This window comes from Gigantopelta aegis, chromosome 6, assembly GCF_016097555.1.
Source record: "Gigantopelta aegis isolate Gae_Host chromosome 6, Gae_host_genome, whole genome shotgun sequence".
NCBI classification, from domain to species: Eukaryota; Metazoa; Mollusca; class Gastropoda; order Neomphalida; family Peltospiridae; genus Gigantopelta; species Gigantopelta aegis.
In genome coordinates, this window is record NC_054704.1 from 10,894,625 (window position 1) to 10,919,324 (window position 24,700).

Sequence of the window (24,700 nt, forward strand, 5' to 3'; positions counted from 1 at the left end):
GTGGCTACGAAACAAAAATATACCTTTTGAGAGTAACATGACAAAGCCAGTTCTTTATGAAATTGTGAAAAGTAACAAATGTGCACAGCAATTTGTTACTGGTGATATTGCTGAACGCCATGGGCACTTGTGTCTAAGACTGCCGCCAAGACATTCTGAACTCAATCCGATAGAACTGATCTGGAGTCAAGTCAAAGGGCACATAGCTCGTCATAATGATGGTAAAATGACCACGGTGCGGAGAGAACTTGCACATGCATTGAACTCTGTAACACCTACACACTTCTCTGACGCAGTTAAACATGTAATAAAGATCGAAGAAGATTTTAGAAAACAAAATAGTTTTATAAGAAATAAAATACCCCCTGTGATAGTCCCCCTTAACGAAGATAGTGATGAAGAAATGAGTTTGTCGACTGATTAAGTTATTTCTCCATACCCATCAGGAGTATTACTTTAATGTATGCATGAACTCTTTAACACCAAAAACAATTTATTTCCATATCATTCACTATCAAACAACCTAACAACCTATAAACTAATCGACTAGAAATGCATATAGACTACACATACATACGAGAGAAATGTTTATTTAACGACACACTCAACGCATTTGACATACGTTTATGTGGCGTCAGACAAAACGGTTAAGGAGCATTATGACAGTGAGAAAGAAACTCGCTACCGCCACATGGGCCACTGTTTCCGATAAGCAATTTTGATAAGCAATAAGGGACGTTTTATATGCACCATCCCATAGACAGGATAGCACATACCACAGCCTTTATACATCAGTTGTGGTGCACAGGCTGGAACTAGACACAACCCAATGGGTACACCATGTGGGATCGATCAGTCGACCTACCATGAGCGAACGCTTTACCTCTGAGCTACGTCCCGCTCCATATACAAAAGAAGCCGTAAGTGGGGTTGGGGTTGTGCAGAGGGTCACACCTCCACCAATCGCATGCATACCATATTCTTCTCTCTCTCCCTATAACCATATAACCATAGATTAAAATATGTCGAGTGCGTCGTTACATAAATGACGTCTCTCTCTCTCTCTCTCTCTCTCTCTCTCTCTCTCTCTCTCTGTATGTATCTCTCTCCCTTCAGCGCGCGCGCTTGTGTATTCCACAATATAATTATAATATTTGATACATATTGTTTTTTTCAAACTGAGGTTTTGTCACTTGAACTCCCCACCTGAATCCGCGCCTGCTTCATGTTTACAGATATTTTCTTAAATATAGGTCATACTACGATTTGTGCGGATAGGACGATAGAACCGAACATTAGTTTGAAACGCACTATAGAATGATGATTTTGATATGCAAATGACCTTAGTTATTTATAGGAGAAATAACGTGCATTCCGAACACACAGAGATTTTTAAAAAGTGGAATTAAGTCAACTTCGTGCATTTTATATGATGATTTGTATATAAAACCTGTCGGGGTTTGGGTTTGTTTTCATGTAAATGCAAAGAAACAAATATCGAATAGGAAATAAACGTAACATTTGCAAAAAACTTTGGGTCTAAATAATTGAACAGGATAATAGTAATGCGACTTGTGATGACAAAGCATGAATAGCTCGTGCAACTGACACCACTGGAATATCGAAGTGAGTGGTTACACATTCATTTACTGAAATTTTTATAACTAGATTTCAAGTCAATTATATTCTATATGCAATTATTTGGTGCACAGGAACTTTTTTCCGCGAGTATATGTATGTATGTATGTATGTATGTATATTGATAAAAGTAAGAAAACTGAGATAAGCATCATTTAGATAAAAATATATATTATCAAAAACTCACAGAGAAATTTTTATAGCACAAAGGCACCTGAATTTATGAACAAATGTTTGATTTCAGGGCTTCTAGATTATAGTAGCCCCACTCCCATGGCTAGTGATATTCAGTGTTGGGCTAGTAAATAATTACTATAACTAGCCCGATGGCTGATGGAAAAAAACCCAAAAAACTTGTCAAATGCTGCATTTACATTTTTTTTTTTTTTTTATTAATGAGTTTATTGCCCCCAGATCAGTTGACAGTGTTAAGGTAGGGGAGCCTTGAATCATTGCCTTACAAACATACATGTTGTGACGGTACATGCTCTTAATTTCTTTTCGCCTGTGGCGATATTAATTGTTTTAGAGGGCCGTGTGCAGTTCCAATATGCACTTAAGCCCAGATGGGCAACTTGTTACGTGATACTTTTGCGCGACGGTCGTCGAGCTTTTCTAATACACACCCAGCGCAGATGTGGAGGCCATGTGGCCAGTAGTTACGTAATAACTCCGGTAGTGCTGTTTATGACCAGTGGATTGCTCGCGGAATGGCGACAGCCAGTCTGGGCGATCTAAGAAAAATATGCCGGTGTGGTGGCTGTGGAAAATTCACATGATACGTGAGGTGCCGCGATGTACCCCCAGGCGATATTTGGTTTTATGATAAATAGCTAGGGTTTAGACATATCGGGGAGAAACATAGGAAGGCTTCCAGGGATCGCTGTCCGTCCGGACTGGTAAATAATTTTATCTCTGTTCTGTGTATAACCTTGATGTGCTGCCCGTCATCTGACGCAGTAAACTGTAGGCTCACTGCCTAAATATATATAAAGATTATCCACTCATCCTAGAGGACCTAGGTAAACTGTAGGTTATTGTCTTTATTGTGATAGGTACCAGTATTAATTCTGTGTTACAAGGTTACTGAATGAGTAGTTAAGGGTTAATTAAAAATTAACCAGTTAGGAATAGAGTTGTAATTCCTTTATTAATTAAGTTCTCCTGGAAGCATTTTTCAATTATCACACGTTACTGAACGAGTAGTAAGGGTTAATTAAAAATTAACCAGTTAGGAATAGAGTTGTAATTCCTTTATTAATTAAGTTCCCCTGGAAGCGTTTCTCAATTATCACACGCGTGTGTGTTGTGTCACGGTGAAGTGATTAGCATATTGTGTAAACTAGACACCTAGAGATCAACTAATTAAGTGATCAGTTCTGGGTTGTTATTATTTGTTGTTGTTAATTAACTACTGCGGCAGTACATTTGTCAGCGTAGGTTAATACAGATTCCAAAGTGTATTGTGTTTTTGTTGTGTTTTCTAGTGAACTAAACGTGATATAATAATATATACTTATATAAGATCTTATCTCTGATCATACCTAGACGAGCCAGCGGGTATAACTGCCTGTTACAGAGAGATCTAATAGATATACAGTTAGGAGATATTTGGACAATCGCGTTTCATTCAGTTACGGGTATTATAGGATCCCCCGTGACACATGTATATATTCATACCCTCTAGTTACATACATTTGAATTTGTTAAAAACAATACATAAATATGAATACAATAATGGTTTTGATCTGAGGGGGACGGGGGATAGAGAATGGACAGATGAAATGAATGGGGGAAAAAAGAGGAAAGATAAACAGAAACTAAAAACGAGAGAAAGAAGCTGTATTATTTGTAGATTAAGATTGGCTTTCTTGTTCTACTGACTTTTTTGTATATCCAAACAAGACCAGATTTTCCTTTAGGTTAACAAAATGTGCAGTTATGAGATTGAAGAAAGTAGTATCAATTAATTCTCCGATTTTCAAGTAAAAAGATTCAACCATTTCTCCCAATGTTCATTAAATTTGTAATACTGGCAATTTTTAAAATAAATACATCTTTCTATTTGGAATTTAGTTTTCAGGATATTTTCAATGGCCTTTGTGCAAACTTTGTTTAAGTATTTTCATGTTGTAAATGTAATATTTTATATTGACAGTTATCCAGTTTACTACGTATCTTAGATCACCATCTGTCATTCCAAACATAACTACATTTTTGCTTAGTGGGATGCAAAGACCAGTTTGTTTTCAAAAATCAATTTTTTAACTGCTTCCCAAAGATTTCTTACTTCAATACAGTCGTAAAAAAGGTGTTGCAATGTCTCCGGTTCATTATTACAAAAAGAGCATTTATTTGAATCAACATAATGTATCATATGAAGAAAAGTATTAGTAGCCAGAATTCTATGTAACAGTCTTACCGAGTATTTGATAAGCCTTGGCTACACACAGTATTTGATGAGCCTTGGCTACACACAGTATTTGATGTGCCATGGGTACAATCAGTATTTGATGAGCCTTGGCTACACACAGTATTTGATGTGCCATGGGTACACAGAGTATTTGATGTGCCTTGGCTACACACAGTATTTGATGTGCCTTGGCTACACACAGTATTTGATGTGCCATGGGTACACACAGTATTTGGTGTGCCATGGGTACACACAGTATTTGATGTGCCTTGGCTACACAGTATTTGATGTGCCTTGGCAACACACAGTATTGGATGTGCCATGGGTACACACAGTATTTGATGAGCCTTGGCTACACACAGTATTTGATGTGCCTTGGCAACACACAGTATTTGATGTGCCTTGGCAACACACAGTATTTGATGAGCCTTGGCTACACACAGTATTTGATGTGCCATGGGTACACACAGTATTTGATGTGCCATGGGTACACATAGTATTTGATGTGCCTTGGCTACACACAGTATTTGATGTGCCTTGGCAACACACAGGATTTGATGAGCCTTGGCTACACACATTATTTGATGAGCCTTGGCTACACACAGTATTTGATGTGCCATGGGTACACAGAATATTTGATGAGCCTTGGCAACACACAGTATTTGATTAGCCTTGGCTACACACAGTATTTGATGTGCCTTGGCTACACACATTATTTGATGTGCCATGGGTACACAGAATATTTGATGAGCCTTGGCAACACACAGTATTTGATTAGCCTTGGCTACACACAGTATTTGATGAGCCTTGGCTACACACAGTATTTGATGTGCCATGGGTACACAGAATATTTGATAAGCCTTGGCAACACACAGTATTTGATTAGCCTTGGCTACATACAGTATTTGATGAGCCTTGGCTACACACAGTATTTGATGTGCCATGGGTACACACAGTATTTGATGAGCCTTGGCTACACACAGTATTTGATAAGCCTTGCCTACACACAGTATTTGATGAGCTTTGGCTACACAGTATTTCATAAGCCTTGGCTACACAGTATTTGATGAGCCTTGGCTACACACAGTATTTGATGTGACATGGGTACACACAGTATTTGATGAGCCTTGGCTACACACAGTATTTGATGTGCCATGGGTACACAGAGTATTTGACGTGCCTTGGCTACACACAGTATTTGATGTGCCTTGGCAACACACAGTATTTGATGAGCCTTGGCTACACACAGTATTTGATGAGCCTTGGCTACACACAGTATTTGATGTGCCATGGGTACACACAGTATTTGATGTGCCATGGGTACACACAGTATTTGATGTGCCTTGGCTACACAGTATTTGATGTGCCTTGGCAACACACAGTATTGGATGTGCCATGGGTACACACAGTATTTGATGAGCCTTGGCTACACACAGTATTTGATGAGCCTTGGCTACACACAGTATTTGATGTGCCTTGGCAACACACAGTATTTGATGTGCCTTGGCAACACACAGTATTTGATGAGCCTTGGCTACACACAGTATTTGATGTGCCATGGGTACACACAGTATTTGATGTGCCATGGGTACACATAGTATTTGATGTGCCTTGGCTACACACAGTATTTGATGTGCCTTGGCAACACACAGGATTTGATGAGCCTTGGCTACACACAGTATTTGATGAGCCTTGGCTACACACAGTATTTGATGTGCCATGGGTACACAGAATATTTGATGAGCCTTGGCAACACACAGTATTTGATTAGCCTTGGCTACACACAGTATTTGATGTGCCATGGGTACACAGAATATTTGATGAGCCTTGGCAACACACAGTATTTGATTAGCCTTGGCTACACACAGTATTTGATGAGCCTTGGCTACACACAGTATTTGATGTGCCATGGGTACACAGAATATTTGATAAGCCTTGGCAACACACAGTATTTGATTAGCCTTGGCTACATACAGTATTTGATGAGCCTTGGCTACACACAGTATTTGATGTGCCATGGGTACACACAGTATTTGATGAGCCTTGGCTACACACAGTATTTGATAAGCCTTGGCTACACACAGTATTTGATGAGCTTTGGCTACACAGTATTTCATAAGCCTTGGCTACACAGTATTTGATGAGCCTTGGCTACACACAGTATTTGATGTGACATGGGTACACAGAGTATTTGATGTGCCATGGGTACACAGAGTATTTGTTGAGCCATGGGTACACAAAGTATACTCTGAATCGCAATGATTCATACCTTGCCTCTAAATGACAAAGATCCATAATTTGCCACTTAATCACAAGGGTCCATATTGTGCCTCTGAATCAAAATGATCCATACCTTGCCTCAGAATCACACGGCTCCATATTATGCATTTCCACCATGGAGACCTTTCAATATGATTTTCTCATGAATTAACATTATAACTGCTAAAAATTTCTATAGCTGTAGTATACCTACACTAATACATTTAGTAAATATTAAATCAAAAACATTTCAATATCAAAATTATATTTTGAGAAAAAGAGTAGCTACAAGTCACTATCTTGGAACAAATGGCATTAATTACACATTGACGTTTTTGACACCCTATATACGTCTGAATAATACAATGAATCTATATAACTCTTAAAAAACAATATGAAAATGAGATAAAACAGAAAAATAACAATGTTATCGTATGGACATGATCTTTAAGGTTCAAGATATGCATGTAATGAGTATTGATCAATTTCAATGAATTTAAGAGAAATGAATCACAATAACAAAAAGATAAACTGAGGTATGAGACTAAGAATTCTGCCAAAGTAAATGATTCACCTACCATAGACGTTTTCAGTGCACTGTGATGAAACATCCATAGGTTCAACTATAAACAAGAGTCTTATCGACCTAGGACTTAGTTTTTGAGAAACTGATCTAACCTCTGAACTTTTTCACTCAAAAGCTGACATTGCTGCTGTGCAAATGTACAAAAAAATAATATCTACATTTTGCCTTTTACTTCATAAAGGCAAGACAAAAACTAATAAATTAAGCTTTGGAGTCACATCATTTTCATTTTGACTAGATACATTGATAAAAGAGCCTACAGAGATTTTAAGATTTTACATTTGAATAGTTAGTCAACTGTATACAAAACAATGGGGTTGGGGAGAGGTCAATTTACATTTGAATAGTTAGTCAACTGTATACAAAACAATGGGGTTGGGGAGGGGTCTGTTTACATTTGAATAGTTAGTCAACTGTATACAAAACAATGGGGTTAGGGAGGGGTCTGTTTACATTTTAGACACATAACCTATTTTAGACAAATAACCTTCAAAGCAATACAAAATAGGCATAATATATTGTAGATTTCTTTAGATTTAACAATTAGCAAATTAAGCTTGGATTCTATTTGTCTGGCTGTGTTTGCAAATCTGTTTACCTCTGCAAAAAGAAAGAAAGGAATGTATGATTTAATGATGCACAACATATTTGAATTACAGTTATTTGTTATCAGAAATATGATCAAGGACCACACAGAAAATGAGTGAAAAAAATCCACTTCCATCAGGCAATGGGCTACTCTTTCCCATTCGCAGCAAAAGATCTTTTATATACATCTCACAAACAGGATAGCACAGACTTTGTTACACCAGTTTTAGAGCACTGCCTGGAACAAGAAATAGCCCAATGGGCTCACTGATGGAGATCGATCATAGACCGACCGACCATCAGGCAAGTGTTTTCTCCACTGGGTTATGTCCCACCCTAGATTCACGTCTGTGGTGCATTTAAACCAGCGGACAACAAACGAGGCCGATTCCATAAGTGTGGTACATTTGCTGAACCATATAGGATGGAAGGAAATGGTTTATTTAACAATGCACTCAACACATTTTATTTACGGTTATATGGTGGCGGACATATGGTTACGGGAGGAAACCTGCTATTGCCACTTCATGGGCTACTCTTTTCGATTAGCAGCAAGGATCTTTTATATGCACCATCCCATAAACAGGATAGCACATACCACAGCTTTGAGGTACCAGTCGTATTGCACTGGCTGGAGCGAGGCCGAAACACATGTGGTTATTTACAATTGATCCTTGTAGTGATCGGTATGGATGAACCGTATGGCTGGCAAGTTAAAGTGTCATTTGATCCACATAGCTGCAGTCATGTTTCGAAATATTTCTTCTAGAAAAAGATACTGAAGCACTTATTGACTTAGAGAGATAAGAGAGAACCCCCATATACGATGTCAGGAGTGAAGAACACAAAGATGAACATAATATGTGGGACAGCATATCCACGATAAAGGGGAAAGAAGTCATGGATAATAATTTCTGGAGTGAAATTTGTTCTAACACAATAAACTTTAAATAAAATCAAAGTAGGTTTTATTGTTTTTAAATTGCGAGAAATGTAACTACTGATCTCGCTGGTCATGCGAACAAAGCCTGGTAGATGTGTATCTGACAGCACTAATGGGATCACTCTACAGTTAAAAATTAAAGTCTGTTTTGTTTAACAACACCACTGGAATACATTGATTAAATTACTCATCCGCTACTGAATGTCAAACATTTGGTAATTCTGACTCATAGTCATCCGAGGAAACCTGCTACATATTTCCTGATGCAGCAAGGGATCTTTTATATATGCACTTTCACACAGACAGGAAAGCACATACCACGGCCTTTTTCCAGTTGTGGTGCACTGGTTGGAACGAGAGAAAAAACAATCAGCTGAACAGACCCACCAAGGCACTCTAACTACAGATGCACCACAGACATAGACAGATATGTAAACGATCCTGAACAAATGAAATCCTAGCTTTAACACTCTACAATAAAACTGTGAAAACAATTTGAATCACATAGCTATGATTGTAAGTCAGTCATATTTTATTTTTTATATCAGTCATATTTTATTGTGGAAAAATCAGTCGATTTAATGGGGAATCTATAGCATGGTCAATTTATTCATAAAATGTTCAATATATACTATTTATAAGTCCACATCAAAGACTACATGTATACATAAAATACTCCATATATACACAGTGGTTCACCGACACCAATATATTGGTGTGTTTATGTTGAAAGGGTTGAGAGAGTAAAAAAAGGTGTTCTGTATCTGATAAATGAGGCATTCCACATAAGATACTGTAGAAGAAAATATTCATTCCAGATTTGGTCATTCTCCTGATTAAAAATTATTGTAATTTCTACCACCTCAAAATTGTGGGTTGGTGATTAATTTCGCCATTTCATAATGATCCATATAACATGAAGAGTAATCGTGACTCTCCACTGTTCTGATTTCCATTACTTTTTTGTGTAAGAACCGATTATGATCAGGCCTTGTTCACAACCTGCTGGTAACAGTGACAGCATGTGAGCATTAAGCCATGGAGGTGCAAGGAGCGAGTTCTAAAACTGTTGAATTCTGATGTCCAAATAGCATAGGCGTCGGAAGAAAAGGGGCGGCGGGAATACTGCCTGCCCCACCTCTGAAAATAGTGCACTGTCCGGCCCCAGTCAAAAATCACATTACTAGATAGCTGAACTCCCCCACACCTTCCCAGCAGTCACTGTTGTCTTCCGACGCCTATGAATAGTGTGTGTGTTCATGAAGAATAAAGACAGTTCACTGTACAACACATCACACGTTTCATGGAACTCCGAAGGGCACCACCAAGTCTTCTCTGTGCTGCACCTTCACGTCCTTCATTGCTTTCGCAACTTTCTCCGTTACACTAGTTATCTGGAAAACAGATACAACATATAAACAAGAATTTAAAGTGATGTGTCATAATGTTTGGTTATATGTAATTATAGTCGTTAAAACATTTCCATTAGTCGGTAAAATCTTAACAAAGGCAACAAACTGAGGACAGTCCCTTTAAAGCTAGAAGCATGAAATAATACGTCACCGAGACTCGAATTGGTTATACACTTGTACATGCATTCTGTCACACACTATGTTGGTTGCTACCCACCACTCCCCCCCCAAAATAAAATAAATAAATAAAATTCCAGGACTTTCAAGGTTAATTTATTTTTCCAGGTGTTTTAAGCACTTTCCATGGTGAAATTTGTTTAAAGCACTTTCTAGGATTTTCCAGGATGAGTGCGAATCCTGCATGTACACCTTATAATAGACTGACGTTACTGTTTGCAGACAAATGTGCACACAAAGCTGTATTTAACTGAAACTTTTACCAGTTGGACATCTGTTAAAGAAACCGGCGGAGCTGACAGCACTTGGTGTGGGACTGTTGTTCCATTGGGCAGACTTGGTCGGTGGATCCGAGACCTTCCAGAACCAGACAAAACCATGTTCAGACGGTTACTGAAATTAAAACATGTTTTGTTTTTAATTTTATTTTTATGTCTTATTATTAGACCAGTCATGTCAATACAGCAGCAAGAAAGAATAATTATGAATCTACAACAACTTGGAAACGTACCAGCCATCAGCTTGTCAAATATGATCTAAGTTCTATATGGGAAACTATAGTTCTGAATATTAAATCATCCATTAAGCATTATCAGGGTAATCAAGTTTTCATGAGACATAAAATATTATCTTATGAGACATTTATTATTTTCCACAAATTATTCTTGTTCACAGGTCATAAAACAGAACAAATATTATAAAGAGAATTTTACAAACATCTGACTAGGATCAAAATGTTATAAAAAATTTGGAGGGATTGACTTACAGCCAAGTCAAATAAAAAAGTAAAAAAACATTGACAGTTTTTATGATGTCATGACAACTGTAGCCTTGTTAATTGGCCTATCCATAGCCTCTCAGCAGACAGCGTGTGTATGTATGTTCGAATATACTCCGTGGTGTGACAGATGTAAGCCAGAAAAGTGACCAACTTGTTCACTGCTAATTAAAACAACAAACAAGCCTTTGTTTAATAATCCACATATCAGGGATGTTTGACCCAGGCACATGTATTTGATATGTTCCCGACGTGGCCATATGGTTTACTGTGAAGCGCATAAACCAGTCTGAATGAAATGCCATGTTACATGTTAGCGATATGGGGATTTGGGGGGGGGAGGGGAGGGGGGGAGGGGGAAACGGGCGGGGAGTTGGAAGTCTTGACACAAATTCAGAATAACAAATTAAATATATAAAAATAATATTTAATAACATTTACATGTAACAGTAGTATCTGCTGATATTACATAGTGCAGCCCTAGTATGGAAAGTACTCCAAAAATAATGCAGGAAACGATAAACTAACAAACTATTCATGGAGTTCATGTGTATCAGTAGTGGTGGATGAATGAAATGCCATGTTACATGTTAGCGATATGGGGATTTGGGGGGGAGGGGAGGGGGGGAGGGGGAAACGGGCGGGGAGTTGGAAGTCTTGACACAAATTCAGAATAACAAATTAAATATATAAAAATAATATTTAATAACATTTACATGTAACAGTAGTATCTGCTGATATTACATAGTGCAGCCCTAGTATGGAAAGTACTCCAAAAATAATGCAGGAAACGATAAACTAACAAACTATTCATGGAGTTCATGTGTATCAGTAGTGGTGGATGAATGGTTCACAGATCATTAGCTATGTTCAGACATGAAGAAAGTAATATATATATATATATATATATATAGAAAAGTTATTAGAATGAAGTGTATCGGATGAATAAATAAAAAGATAGAATTTCACAACATTTTAATGGAATATATATATACACACACATAACCAAAAAATGCTGGTAAGATGCTTTTCAGTTTTTGGCAAAATCTTATGTCGATTTATAAGCAGGTCAATATTTTTTCTTACATTTTACTGCTTAAGATTGGGGAGTCGATTTATAGGCAAGATCGACTAATAGGCAAGAATATATAGAGGCTATTTCATGGGTTTTTTCGAATAAACTTTTTTATGTCCTTTGAAAAAGAAATCTGAATAAAAATTATCTTTATATTAACATTTATTTAATAATACTGCTGTGCAAACATACCTGACAAAGTGATCCTCGAAAAAACCCCAATAAAAACAAAACAAATCGAACACTTACCTTCAATGACACTACATTGTGTCATCATTATTTAGCTTTTAATTCAATTTGTTTTGGATATTTTATCATAATTGCATTTTGTATCTCTTTTTTATAGGTACAGATGTTTAAATTACATTTTTTTATTTTTCAAATACGATCAGATGCATTGGTTATCATCAAACTTATATACAAAGAAATAAGACAAAGGGAAATAATTTAATCATGCACTTTTACAACAAAGTAAATACGATTTCTATAATTTTCACTGTAGCTAAAATACAGTGAAAATATTACTTTTCACGGGATATCACTTTTATGGTTTCTGTAGATCTATATATTTCATTGCTATGTATATAATAAATGGTATTAGTTTAGCACAATATAGACCTCATAAAACACATTTCAAATTTAAAAACTCTTTCGAGTCCCACATAGTTACATTATATGAGAGTATTAATTTTACAGTATATTCTCTTACTTGTAGGTAACAAAGAGAAAAACATAAATCAAGAAGTAACCCACATAATCAGCCTCTTTGACAGATGAAGTGCTGAAACTTTAAAATGGGTTACCTACAGCAGTTTTAAAATGTTTTTGCCACAGGCAAAACACTCACTTAATTATGGCAATTTTGAGTCTGCATACAGCCATTTTAAATCACTAACTTTGGCAAAACATAAGTATAACTTAAAAAACAAAAATGATCCCTTCAACAGATTACAATAAATTTTATTCAGTGACAAACAACTGACATCGGTAAAGTTAAACTTTGTTTTTGTTTAGCGACACCACTAGAGCACATTGATTTATTTATCATCGACTATTGGATGTCAAACATTTGGTAATTCTGCCATGTAGTCTTAGAGAGGAAACCTGCACATGTTAGTAGCAAGGTACCTTTATATGCACCATCCCACAGACAGGAGAGTACATATGATGGCCTTTCATATACCAGTCGTGTTACACTGGCTGAAACGAGAAATAGCCCAATGAGCCCACCACTGGGAATCATCCCCAGACAAGTGCTTTACCACTGAGCTATGTCCAGCCCTGACATCGGTAAAGTCGCTGATGTATAACAATTCATACTGCAGCTAATTTCAATCCCTGCTGATATATAATCAAACACCGTCATGGTGAAATCTCACCTGTACTGTCTCGCTCTGTCGTGGTATTCTGGTTGTTCTAGCGGCTGGGAATCTGACGTCACGTCCACAACATCTCTGAAAATAGGGCAAGCATTATAAACTGAACACTGACTTCACGTCACTTCTCTGAAAATTAGGGCAAGCATTATAAACTGAACATTGATGTCATGTCCACAACTTCTCTGAAAATAGGGCAAGCATTATAAACTGAACATTGATGTCATGTCCACAACTTCTCTGAAAATAGGGCAAGCATTATAAACTGAACACTGACGTCACGTCCACATCATCTCTGAAAATATAGAAAGCATTATAAACTGAACACTGACGTCACGTCCACAACATCTCTGAAAATATAGAAACATTATAAACTGAACACTGACTTCACGTCCACAACATCTCTGAAAATATAGAAAGCATTATAAACTGAACATCGCTAGCATTACACAAAACACTTTTATTCAAAGATAGCTTTCAAAACTAAGAATAACAAAGACAATTGTTACAAGTTGGATTGGTCACAGCAAATTAGTGTTGCGCAATACCACAATGCTTCATCAACATATCTTGATATGTACACATTATTTTGCTTGTAACGTATTTTACTGGAAATAAGCCCATGTATAATCAAATGGGCCCTTATTCGTAAATAGCTCCCGTCCACCTTATGACAAGGATTAACTATTGAGTACAGTCTGCCTTAATTTGAAAAAGAAACAAATATTAAATACTATCAACTATATTGCAATATGGTTTTGCTGTATCTCAATTTGACTGTACTGTTGTACCCCATCAGCAAATATTGTCTAGACATACAAATAATAAAGACCGACAAACCTGGCCATCTGATGTAAACTTCTATTTAAAGCTGACTGGTCGTCGCCTTTCTTTCCTGGCTGTTCATAGGGTGATCCATGTGTATGCCTGCAATAATAAAAAAAAAATTGTTTAATGACACCACTAGAGCACATTGATTTATTAATCATTGGCTATTGGATATCAAACATTTGGTAATTTTAACATATAGTCTTAGAGAGGAAACCCGCTAAAGTTTTCCATTAGTAGCAAGGGATCTTTTATATGCACAATCCCACAGACAGGATAGCATATACCACAGCCTTTGATACACCAGTCATGGTGCACTGGCTGGGACAAGAAATAGTCCAATCGACATGGATCGATGCCTGCAGTATAAGGTACCAATGTGAAGATGTTAGCTTTTCACTTGAATAGTACATGTATAATAATAATATACATTGTAACCAGTAGTAATAAAGCTTTAGAGTTCAGTTCTTTAAAAGGTGAACTATGGAAAAACTGAAAATACAAACTTGATAAAGCTTTAGAGTTCAGTTCTTTAAAAGGTGAACTATGGAAAAACTGAAAATACAAACTTGATAAAGCACTAAATAGAACTTCCTGGTCTGGTGACCAAGACAGCACAATTCAAGCTAAAAATAGTTCAAATCATATACACATATCAGATTTGGGATTACACCTTGTTTGCTGGTCATTATTTAACAAGGTCCTACCAGATCATTTTGTACAGGTCTACATGTGTCGTGATCACTTCACAACAGTCAGGTCTTAACATTGAAGTAGCCAGAGTTTTATATTAGGTTAGTGCCACTGGCCAGCCACAATGTCTATAAGTATTGGGTCACAGAAAATATACATGTTAGGTGGGGGGAGGCAACCCCCATGCCCTCCACCCCACTAATGCCAGTGTTTCTTTTAGTACAGTACCATTAAATACATTTTTATATTCAAAGTCCATGTACGTGTATATAATAAAGGTGAATTAGCACATGTCAAAATAACATCACTTAATCAGAACACAGCAAGAGGTGCAACACTATCTGAAGACTAAAAACTGATTTGGAGATCATTAAAGAAGTGTGAAAATAACTCATAATAACAATGTAAGTATAATACCAAACACATGCTATTTTACAACATACATGTACGCTATATATACTCTTCAAAAAACGAAATGCAAAAGGGTACAAATGGGTTATAACTCCGATTTTATGTTTCCTACCGGTTCATGCTTTGTGAATATAAGGTCATTGCATGTCCCAAACACATTCCCACGGTTACATTCGATAAAACGCAGCTACTGTACAATAAAGTTCCAAAATGTGAATATTCGCAAAAACGCAGCCACGTGCAAACCATGTCACCACTGCACGTGCGTTGTCTGCACGTGCAACATGAACACCGACAGTATAAAAGTGCAGGGTGTTCGCTTGCCTGGCCTCTGTATCTGGCCGACAGTTGACAATCCAGGACATGCCACGTCTCAGTGAACCGCAGAGAAACAATGCCATCGGCCGACTAGACGCAGGCGAATCCAGAACGGCCGTTGCCAGGGCATTCCATGTGTCCCCAAGCACCATCTCCAGACTGTGGGACCGTTACCAGCAACATGGATCAACACGTGACCTCCCTAGATCCGGTCGACCACGGGTCACTACCCCCGGGCAGGACCGCTACATCCGGGTACGCCACCTTCGGGAACGATTGACTACTGCCACCTCCACAGCCGCAGCAATACCAGGTTTGCGCAGGATATCTGACCAGACCGTACGGAACCGCCTACGTGAGGTAGGAATTCGTGCCAGACGTCCAGTTCGAGGTGTCATCTTAACACCACAACACCGTCGACTCCGACTGCAGTGGTGCCAGATTCATCGACAATGGCCTCAACTGCGATGGAGACAGGTGTGGTTCAGTGACGAGTCCCGATTTCTGCACTGACGTCATGATGGAAGATGTCGCGTGTATAGGCGTCGTGGTGAACGTTATGCAGCAAACTGCGTGCAGGAAGTGGACAGATTCGGCGGGGGTAGTGTCATGGTGTGGGCAGCCATCTCACACACTGGCAGAACTGACCTGGTCCACGTGCAGGGCAACCTGAATGCACAGGGCTACATTGACCAGATCCTCCGGCCACACATCGTTCCAGTTATGGCCAACGCCAACGCAGTGTTCCAACATGACAACGCCAGGCCTCACACAGCACGTCTCACAACGGCTTTCCTACAGAACAACAACATTAATGTCCTTCCTTGGCCATCGATATCACCGGATTTGAACCCAATTGAGCATCTATGGGACTAGTTGGACCGACAGCGACAACCACAGCCCCAGACCCTGCCCGAGCTGGCAGCAGCCTTGCAGGCCGAGTGGGCCACCATCCCCCACGACGTCATCCGTACTCTGGTTGCTTCAATGGGCAGGCGGTGCCAGGCAGTTGTCAACACACGCGGAGGCCACACCTGGTATTGACTCCAGATGACCTTGACCTTGGTGGTGTGTCCTATCACTTACTCACAATGGACTAGAGTGAATTGTGAACAATCCTGCAACATTTGGTAATTATCGGACTCACCATTCAATAATTAAATCAATTCTCCAAATGTTACGACAATGTGGTTTTGCGTTTCTTCTTTTGAAGAGTATATATTCTAATATTATTATTAATTCTTATAATTAGATTTCTATTATATTCATTATAATATAAAGCCATCTCATTGGTCCAGTTGTAGCAACACAAGTTTGTTAATTTCTTGATGAACATAAAAATTATGTCGTCAGGGAAATTCATATCTGATGACGTCACACTAAATTGGTAAATTGTAGAGCTGTAATGAAACGGGAGATTACGATACAATACACATGTATGTATCCCGATACTTGGGTCGCGATACTTAACTTTTCATATCAATCAATCAATCAATGAAATTAAACTGTTTAGTTTGTCACCTGACAATAAAATAAAATTAAAATGTTTCGAAATACAAATGAGAAGTCTTCAGAAAAATGAACATAATACCGTATGCTTGTTCGATGCAGTTAAAAATAAACGTATGGTTTATGTGACAATATCAACGGTGAGGACTATTAATAGACACCTGAGCAAATGCTGGGAAATTCCAGTAACTGAACATTGAAATTACGTTTTTATTGCTCTACTGTGTCAATTTCTGCTTCAAATTTATTACCAAAAATTATTAAAATGTGAATGTATCATATTGTATAGCGATACAGCTATCCTGAATCGATGTATCGCGATATGACACTTTATCGCTGTATCATATTGTATAGCGATACAGCTATCCTGAATCGATGTATCGCGATTTGACACTTTATCGCTGTATCATATTGTATAGCGATACAGCTATCCTGAATCGATGTATCGCGATATGACACTTTATCGCTGTATCATATTGTATAGCGATACAGCTATCCTGAATCGATGTATCGCAATTTGACACTTTATCGCTGTATCATTACAGCTCTAGTAAATTGTGTCTTCTTAAGTGGTATTGTAATTCAAAATAAAATATGAACTTTTAGCATTATTATTAGCAATTACAGTGTATGATTTAAATTTAATTATAATGATTGTCTGTTTTTTTTTTTATGTTCATGTGGGTATGAAAAAAATAATACTGCGTAAACCTATGTGTGAACGGCTTCACTGATTGCAGTTTGCCGATGAATTGTTTTGTTCATACCCTGATGAATGCAAAAGAAATATCAGACAATCCTTAAGTATTATACTATAGCTTCATGTCACAAATAATATTAATAACAATGGTCCTGTATATTTAGGCATGCAAGAGAAATAAATAAATTCAAATTCATGTAAATGGTATGAAATCTCTTTCAATTGGCTTCTCTTTTTTTTACCCACTGCCTATCATTTTTATCATCTTACTGTACAGCTTCACCTATATGTCAACTTTTAAAAATCAAAATATTATTTTATAACTTGGGAAGTGAACTTTTAAGAGGGTCGGAAATTTATCGAAAATATAATTATTAGACGATTTAGAGGCTGCACGTTTTTAATGCTGAATTATTCCAAGTGTTTACATGTACATACACACACATTAATTTGACAATTTCATTTTTTATAACTTTGATTCTATTTTGGTATTAACTTATTAGGGTTTGGTTATAAAATATATCATGGGAAGACACTCATCCCAGTGCCAAGACAACAGTCCATTTAGCTAAAATGACCACCAAAGATTCCAAAACATTTCTGTCACCAAATATATCATTTCTCGTTGGCGTCAGATGATCACACTCTAACAAAATATAGTGCAGTCAGTGTACACTGACAATGTTCACACTGAGGAGGAGGGTCCTTCTTTAAAATAAATGAATGAGTCAAATATGTATGGCCGATTCGGGCACAAACAATACTACATGTATTTCATCCCTCCTGCACCACCTGTAGGACTGCCACTTTCCCAAGACTCCTTGACAGAATGAAGCTTGTTCGCGACCACACCATCCCAATCATCTCACTTACTTTACTTAATCCCCTTCATGCTGAGAAGCACATAAGGCTGTAACCAGGGATCACCACTGCTGCCTGTCTTTTGCCAGCTTCTCCAGCAGCCACTAGCTCAGATGAAATTTAAAATCACTGTAGGAGACGCTAACATTGAACAGTGAAACAGTTTTCACCATCCACCACAGATGCTAGATTTGATTTGAAATGGCTTACCAATGTGCAATATTTTGTCTGAAAAGTTTTAATAAAAACATGTATTTTGTTTACCCTGGTACTGGCTGTATATGGTCTGTCCTTGCTGGATCAAGAAGGGGTGTGCGTTCGTTAGGGCTAGAAACCTGAAAAAAGTAAGTTACACGTACAATCAAATAGTATCACAAGCTGATGGATGATAGAATAAAACCAAGACCAAAACAAGAGGCCTATAGAGCTCTGCTATTTAATTTTCAATTTTATCATTAATTCATTAATTTATAAATAACACATAATGTTAAATTTGTATTTAAATTTACATTTAAAACAAAATTTCAAAATATCTTATTAGTTTGTGAAAACAGCAACAGAGAATCATTGTACCAAGTTTTAGAACTATTATGTACATAAAAACTCTAGAAGATAAACTTTTAAATTTTCAATGTTACACAGGGCTTTAGATTGCATCAAAATACATATATGTCCAAATTAAGTACAAAAATGCTGACCTTAAAATATTTAAACTCAAAACCACTGAAATGTTGTTTAATTAGATTAAAATAACTTAAATGCATTTCTGAATATTGACACCTTTACACAGAACTCTGTTAATGACAGTACTCAAATAAAACAACCTTCCTCAGAATAGACAAAAGTCCCTGTTGTGCCCAAATTAGAGAGATCTAAAGCACTGGTTACATTCTTTTTAAAAATCATTTACTGGCAATTCAAAAGTTAAAATTTTTCAAAATAATTCTCTATTAGTTTGTGAAGACTACCCCAGAGAATTATCATACCAAGCTTCAGGGCTATACGATCAAAACTTTTTGAGAAGACTTCAAAGAAAAATCAGTATCAGAAAAGCTCCACTGAAGAACGTCATACTCATAGTGGAGTTGAGATTGCAATAAATTTCTTTTTTTAAATTACTTGATATACATTTTCTGAAGACACTGACTTAATACACTGTTATTTTCACTTTTGGGTAGGTAAGAATAAAATGTATGGAAACGGCACAATAGTAAACTAATTAGGGCACCACTCATTTTTCTGTCAACAATGTCCAATTTTCGTGTTGGCAAGACTTCCTTATGCTACCCCAAAACAATATTTTCAAAATATTTGTTAGGGTTAGGATAGGATGAGGGATAGTTAAATACAATTATACCCTTTAACACATTTTGTTCTATAAAAACAATAGAAGTTTTAAATTTCATAATCCATCATCACTAGTCTACATTTTGCCTTGGAAAATCAAGACATTTTGGATATTCTGTGTAAAACGTGCTCCATCTTGATGCTTGTTATTTTAAAGGCTTATATGTTCAGAGGAGGATCGGGGGTGGGGGTGGGGGGTGGGGTGATGGGATCCAGCCCCCCCCCCAATTTTTTTTTTTATAATCCCCCTCCAAACCTCCCCCAAAGTTCCTTTAGCATTCCACCTCAAGTCATTGGACCCCCTAAATGGATTTTCGGAATCCGCCACTAATGTTGGAAAGTTAACAGAGAAGACAGGATCTGGAATTACAGGACTAAACTTCTGTTTTATTCTGTAGATGTTCGGTTCATTCCGACACAAAACACCTATGAGCTTTATAAATATTAAAATGCAGTGTAACTGAGTGTTACTGTTAGTGTTACTTGATGATCCACTGTGTGGCCAAGGGACATATCCTAAACTATCGAATTCAGTCCCATGTCACTTCCACACTCTAATCACATTGTGCAAGCACAAACTTTAATACCACTGCATATGTATCAACTAACCAAGCCTTGATCGATCAACATCAAAATGATGATGGTAAAAGGTAAGATTTTGTTTCCTCTCCCCAATGTACAGTACTCGTGATTCTATTATATTAAAACCTTTATAAATGAAGACTAGATTCGACAGATCGGTATAATGACTGTCGTCTTCATGAGTTTTGTCTATATTTAGTAACAAGTCACATGACTGACACTCTTAGTGGGTGTGTGTGTAAAGGCTGTTTGTGTCAGATCCACAATTGATATTGGAAAACAACATTAGTAGATTTTTTACTTCTTTTTTCAGTCACCTACAAAAGTTGTCAGCACAAGACACCCATTTTCCTATATTCATGAAAATTTATTGTCTACTTAAAAAGCTCTAAGAGTGGAATGACTGTTTACAAAAAATCCAAAACAAACTCTAAAGAACAAAAATGCAAGGGGAACTTTCTAGTCTCGAACACAGTGGTGCTGGTCGACAACCAATGTTCACCAAAAATGTGTATATATATATATATATATGTTCATACGGCAATTCATTTACATTGGCTTCATTGACAATCTGTTGTAAATCATGTGATATGTTCCATCAATTTTATTATGGTTGTAGTCTTTCATGCATTCCACGTTTGTAACATTCACATGGGACGGATTTCGATGGTGTTAAAAAAATTACAAATATTCACTTCCTGGTGGAAATTTTACATTCGTTGACAACAAAGGTAAGTAATTACCAAATTTTTATTATTATTTTACTTTGTATTGGACAAGGTAAACAATGATGTCGTTAAATTTATCCGGTTATTGGATTGAACATGCGCAGTAGCATTTTCTTGTAAATGGGACAGAATTTGATAGGTCCAGGATACTTAATTATTTCTGACCAAATAAGGTGAACTGACTAGTCAGCAACCTGTCAGTTGATTTTTTTCATATTAAATATATTTTTTTGTTTAGAATATCAGTGTCTGTATATTCAATGTGTTTCTGGTCGTCTTAATATTTGTAGGAAGCCCAAACTGGATTTTGTCTTCAAATAATTTTGTACGTACGATATAAATATATTTTGGGAAATAAAACAAAATTTAACCCAGTACAAATATTAGAATGATCACAGTGTTTCCCCTAGGGGCCAGAAGGACCCCGCACCAACCCCGTGAATTTCTTTACCGGGACCGTAAAAATTGTAACCATTTAAAAAAGGGACGAGTTCACTTCTGTGATTAATTCGCAGATATTATATAAAAAAATAAAATGCAAATGCTAGTAGTCCTAAATATACTAGTATTCCACAAATATGTATACTACTCAAAAGAATTTAAGGGTCAGACGATATTATTTTTAAGTGCAATATATGATGAATTAACTCAAATTTAAAAATGTACCTACATATATAAAAAATATTTACTTTCTTTTATTTGTTTTATCAGTCACTGAGAGATTACAATTTAGCAGGTGAATTTTTTATCATGACCAGTAAATTTTTTATCGACTGGTCAGTATGGGAAGTTTTTATTTGTTTTATTCTAGAACCCCTGATATACATAGAGAAGTAGGGCTAATGACTATTCAATCATGGATAATTAATTTTTTTAAATCACCAATCCCATGGTTAGTGGATTTTTTTTTAATTCTAGAAGACCGGGGTTTTACTTTTAGATAAATAGATAGATAACAGATAATACATATTACAATCAGTAATTCAGTAATATGTATTATGTGTTTGTGCTTCGTCTAATACTTGTATACTTCTTTTTCAAATTATTGTTTTGACATTATGCAAATATTTAATAGTAAAAATTATTTAGAGAATAACTAACGAGCCACGAGGAATTATAAATTAACTGTCTCAAGTGATTGAATGTTGTAAACCCAAACCTTTGGCGACGGTTTTACAGCATTCATTCACGAGGGACAGAGAATTCGTAAAGTTCTCCTCATAGCAAGTTGGCTATTCTCTTTATTACCCATTGTCAATTTTAACTGATTTTTAATGTAAAAATTCCTCTGCAGTCTACAACAAAGCCATCTGCCATTACGTCATATAATCTTATGCGCATTACATGATGTAATGTAAGTGACGCCATAGCATAACGGTGTTCTTTTTACAGCCAAATGTTTACAGTACAAAATAATACAACTGTATTTGCATTTGAAAATAATTATTTTTATATATTACTATAGCTGCTGCTTGTGAAAATATACCATTTCATGTTTACGAAACAAATGAGTCTATTTGTTTTTGTAAATCTTTGTAGATCGTAAAACGTATGTGTAATCCAACTCATGAATGGAAACATTATATGAATGAAAGTGAAGTTCCCATCATGGCAAGCAACCAACCAAACATCGTGATTTTTAAGCCAATCAATCAGTGGCTGTAGAAGCAATCTGCACACTGTGCAGAGATCGAAAAAATATTACCCCATATATTTGAGCCCATATGGGTAATAATATTAAAATCTATCTTAAAATATCTTGTTCTATAAGTGTACGTAACACCTTCAATCGCCTTCATGTATTCCATAATGATAATGCATCTAAAAACAACTGGAAGTTAAAAAAAACATTACTGGGGAGAATGCCCCCAACTCCACTAGCATTTTCGCACCCTTTGGGGGCTCAGTTAACAACAAACTATTTTGCCAAACCTCTGAACAAAAATCCTGGAGGAAACACTGGATCAGAAACATGTTTAATATATCCTGGCGTCATATGTTTTCGATACGATAAGCAAAAAATTTAAATATAATAAAAACAATACTTCGTACATACAATACTACTTTACCTTTCTCAAGTCACATTAGTTTATTGTAAAAAAACAGTGATAATTTCCCATGAACACCAAATTTTCCTCCAAAAACACTAGCTGCTAAGTTGTACAGGTGTATCCGCTATATTTTCACAAACGTCATATGTTTTCGATAGTTTCATTGGCTGTCTATTTTTGTCCTTTTTATGGCAGTGAAGGATCTATACTCCGTGCAATAATTTACATCAAAATCTTCTTTTGAAAATAAAATCATATAATGTTTGTAACTTGTAAAAAATATTGAATAATCTTCAGACCAATAGACAGTGTTCATTTAAAACATATTTACATTATGTTTTCGTCATAGGTTAATGTCTACTCCTCTTGTTATACGTATCAACGACACCTAAATTCAGACTGTCACCTTAAGTACTCTGACAGAGATACAGAACTATATATTTTCAAAAAATCTAATTCCACCAAACCACCTTTATTTGTAGTAAATGTAAATGCACATGTAAACATGTCCCCATCAGAAATTACCGAAAAGATCTTTGCTGTGAATAACATAAGAGGTAACCCAACCAGCCTTCCATAAATTTTATTGTTCAGTGTAATGATCACATGGTATATCTTCGAACTTTGGCAAGTCAGATGTCAGTGTTGCAGACGATAACTTTGCAGGGATTTGTGATACCTGGATTTCGCTATGTGAGGCATTTCATTAGTACCAAAATATTGCATTACGAAAAACTGATAACATGCACACTATTTATGGTATTATAATTAAAACATAAAGTTGGCAGCTTGACTTGAAGCATTTTTAATATTGTGAGGTAAAAGACACTTCGTTGTTTATGTTTAGGCTGATAGTGACGTAATATCTCGCATAATCTCGCGATACATGCAGTTACAAACAAAGTATCGAAAACATATGTCCATCGAAATTGTATGACGGTACGATACATAATAGAGCCACCAATATTTTATGCAGAAAAATATATTTGATATGCAATTACAATCGTTAAAAAGTCTCTGTTAGTCGATAACATCTTAAACATTGCAGCAAACTCAGGAATGTCCCTTTAAAACTAAGTGTCTAATACACGCTGAGTGAGGAAGGACAACATGACATTAGCAATCACAGTGACAGTGATTCACTGGGTGACTGGGATGACACCGACTAAAATGCCAAACGTTATCTTTCCAAATAAAATACAATCACGATTTTTTATGAGAATGCAGTCTAAATAAAAACATTAAATTACTCAAAAACCTTCTGGCCCTAATTAACCGACAAGTAATAATTGCATACTCCTAAATCTTTCTCATCATCATTGCTGAAACAGCATCCCATTTTGTGAAAGAAGAAACGGCCTTCACATGACAATAGTGCCGGACAAAACAGGAAATAGACCACCCTATATCGAAATACTACTATTACG

At 36.5% G+C, this 24,700-nt stretch overlaps 1 protein-coding gene across 1 annotated transcript; it reads right to left on the reverse strand.

Annotated features, from left to right (window-relative positions):
- Positions 1-8,927: 8,927 nt before the first annotated feature.
- LOC121374931 (ragulator complex protein LAMTOR1-like) lies at positions 8,928-24,642 on the reverse strand. The gene is made up of 6 exons (XM_041502070.1): positions 24,571-24,642; positions 18,830-18,900; positions 14,086-14,172; positions 13,249-13,323; positions 10,280-10,409; positions 8,928-9,821 (listed from the first exon to the last, which is right to left on the reverse strand). The coding sequence occupies exons 1-6, from the start codon at positions 24,610-24,612 to the stop codon at positions 9,729-9,731; spliced, it is 498 nt and encodes a 165-aa protein (XP_041358004.1). The 5' UTR covers positions 24,613-24,642; the 3' UTR covers positions 8,928-9,728.
- Positions 24,643-24,700: the final 58 nt, after the last annotated feature.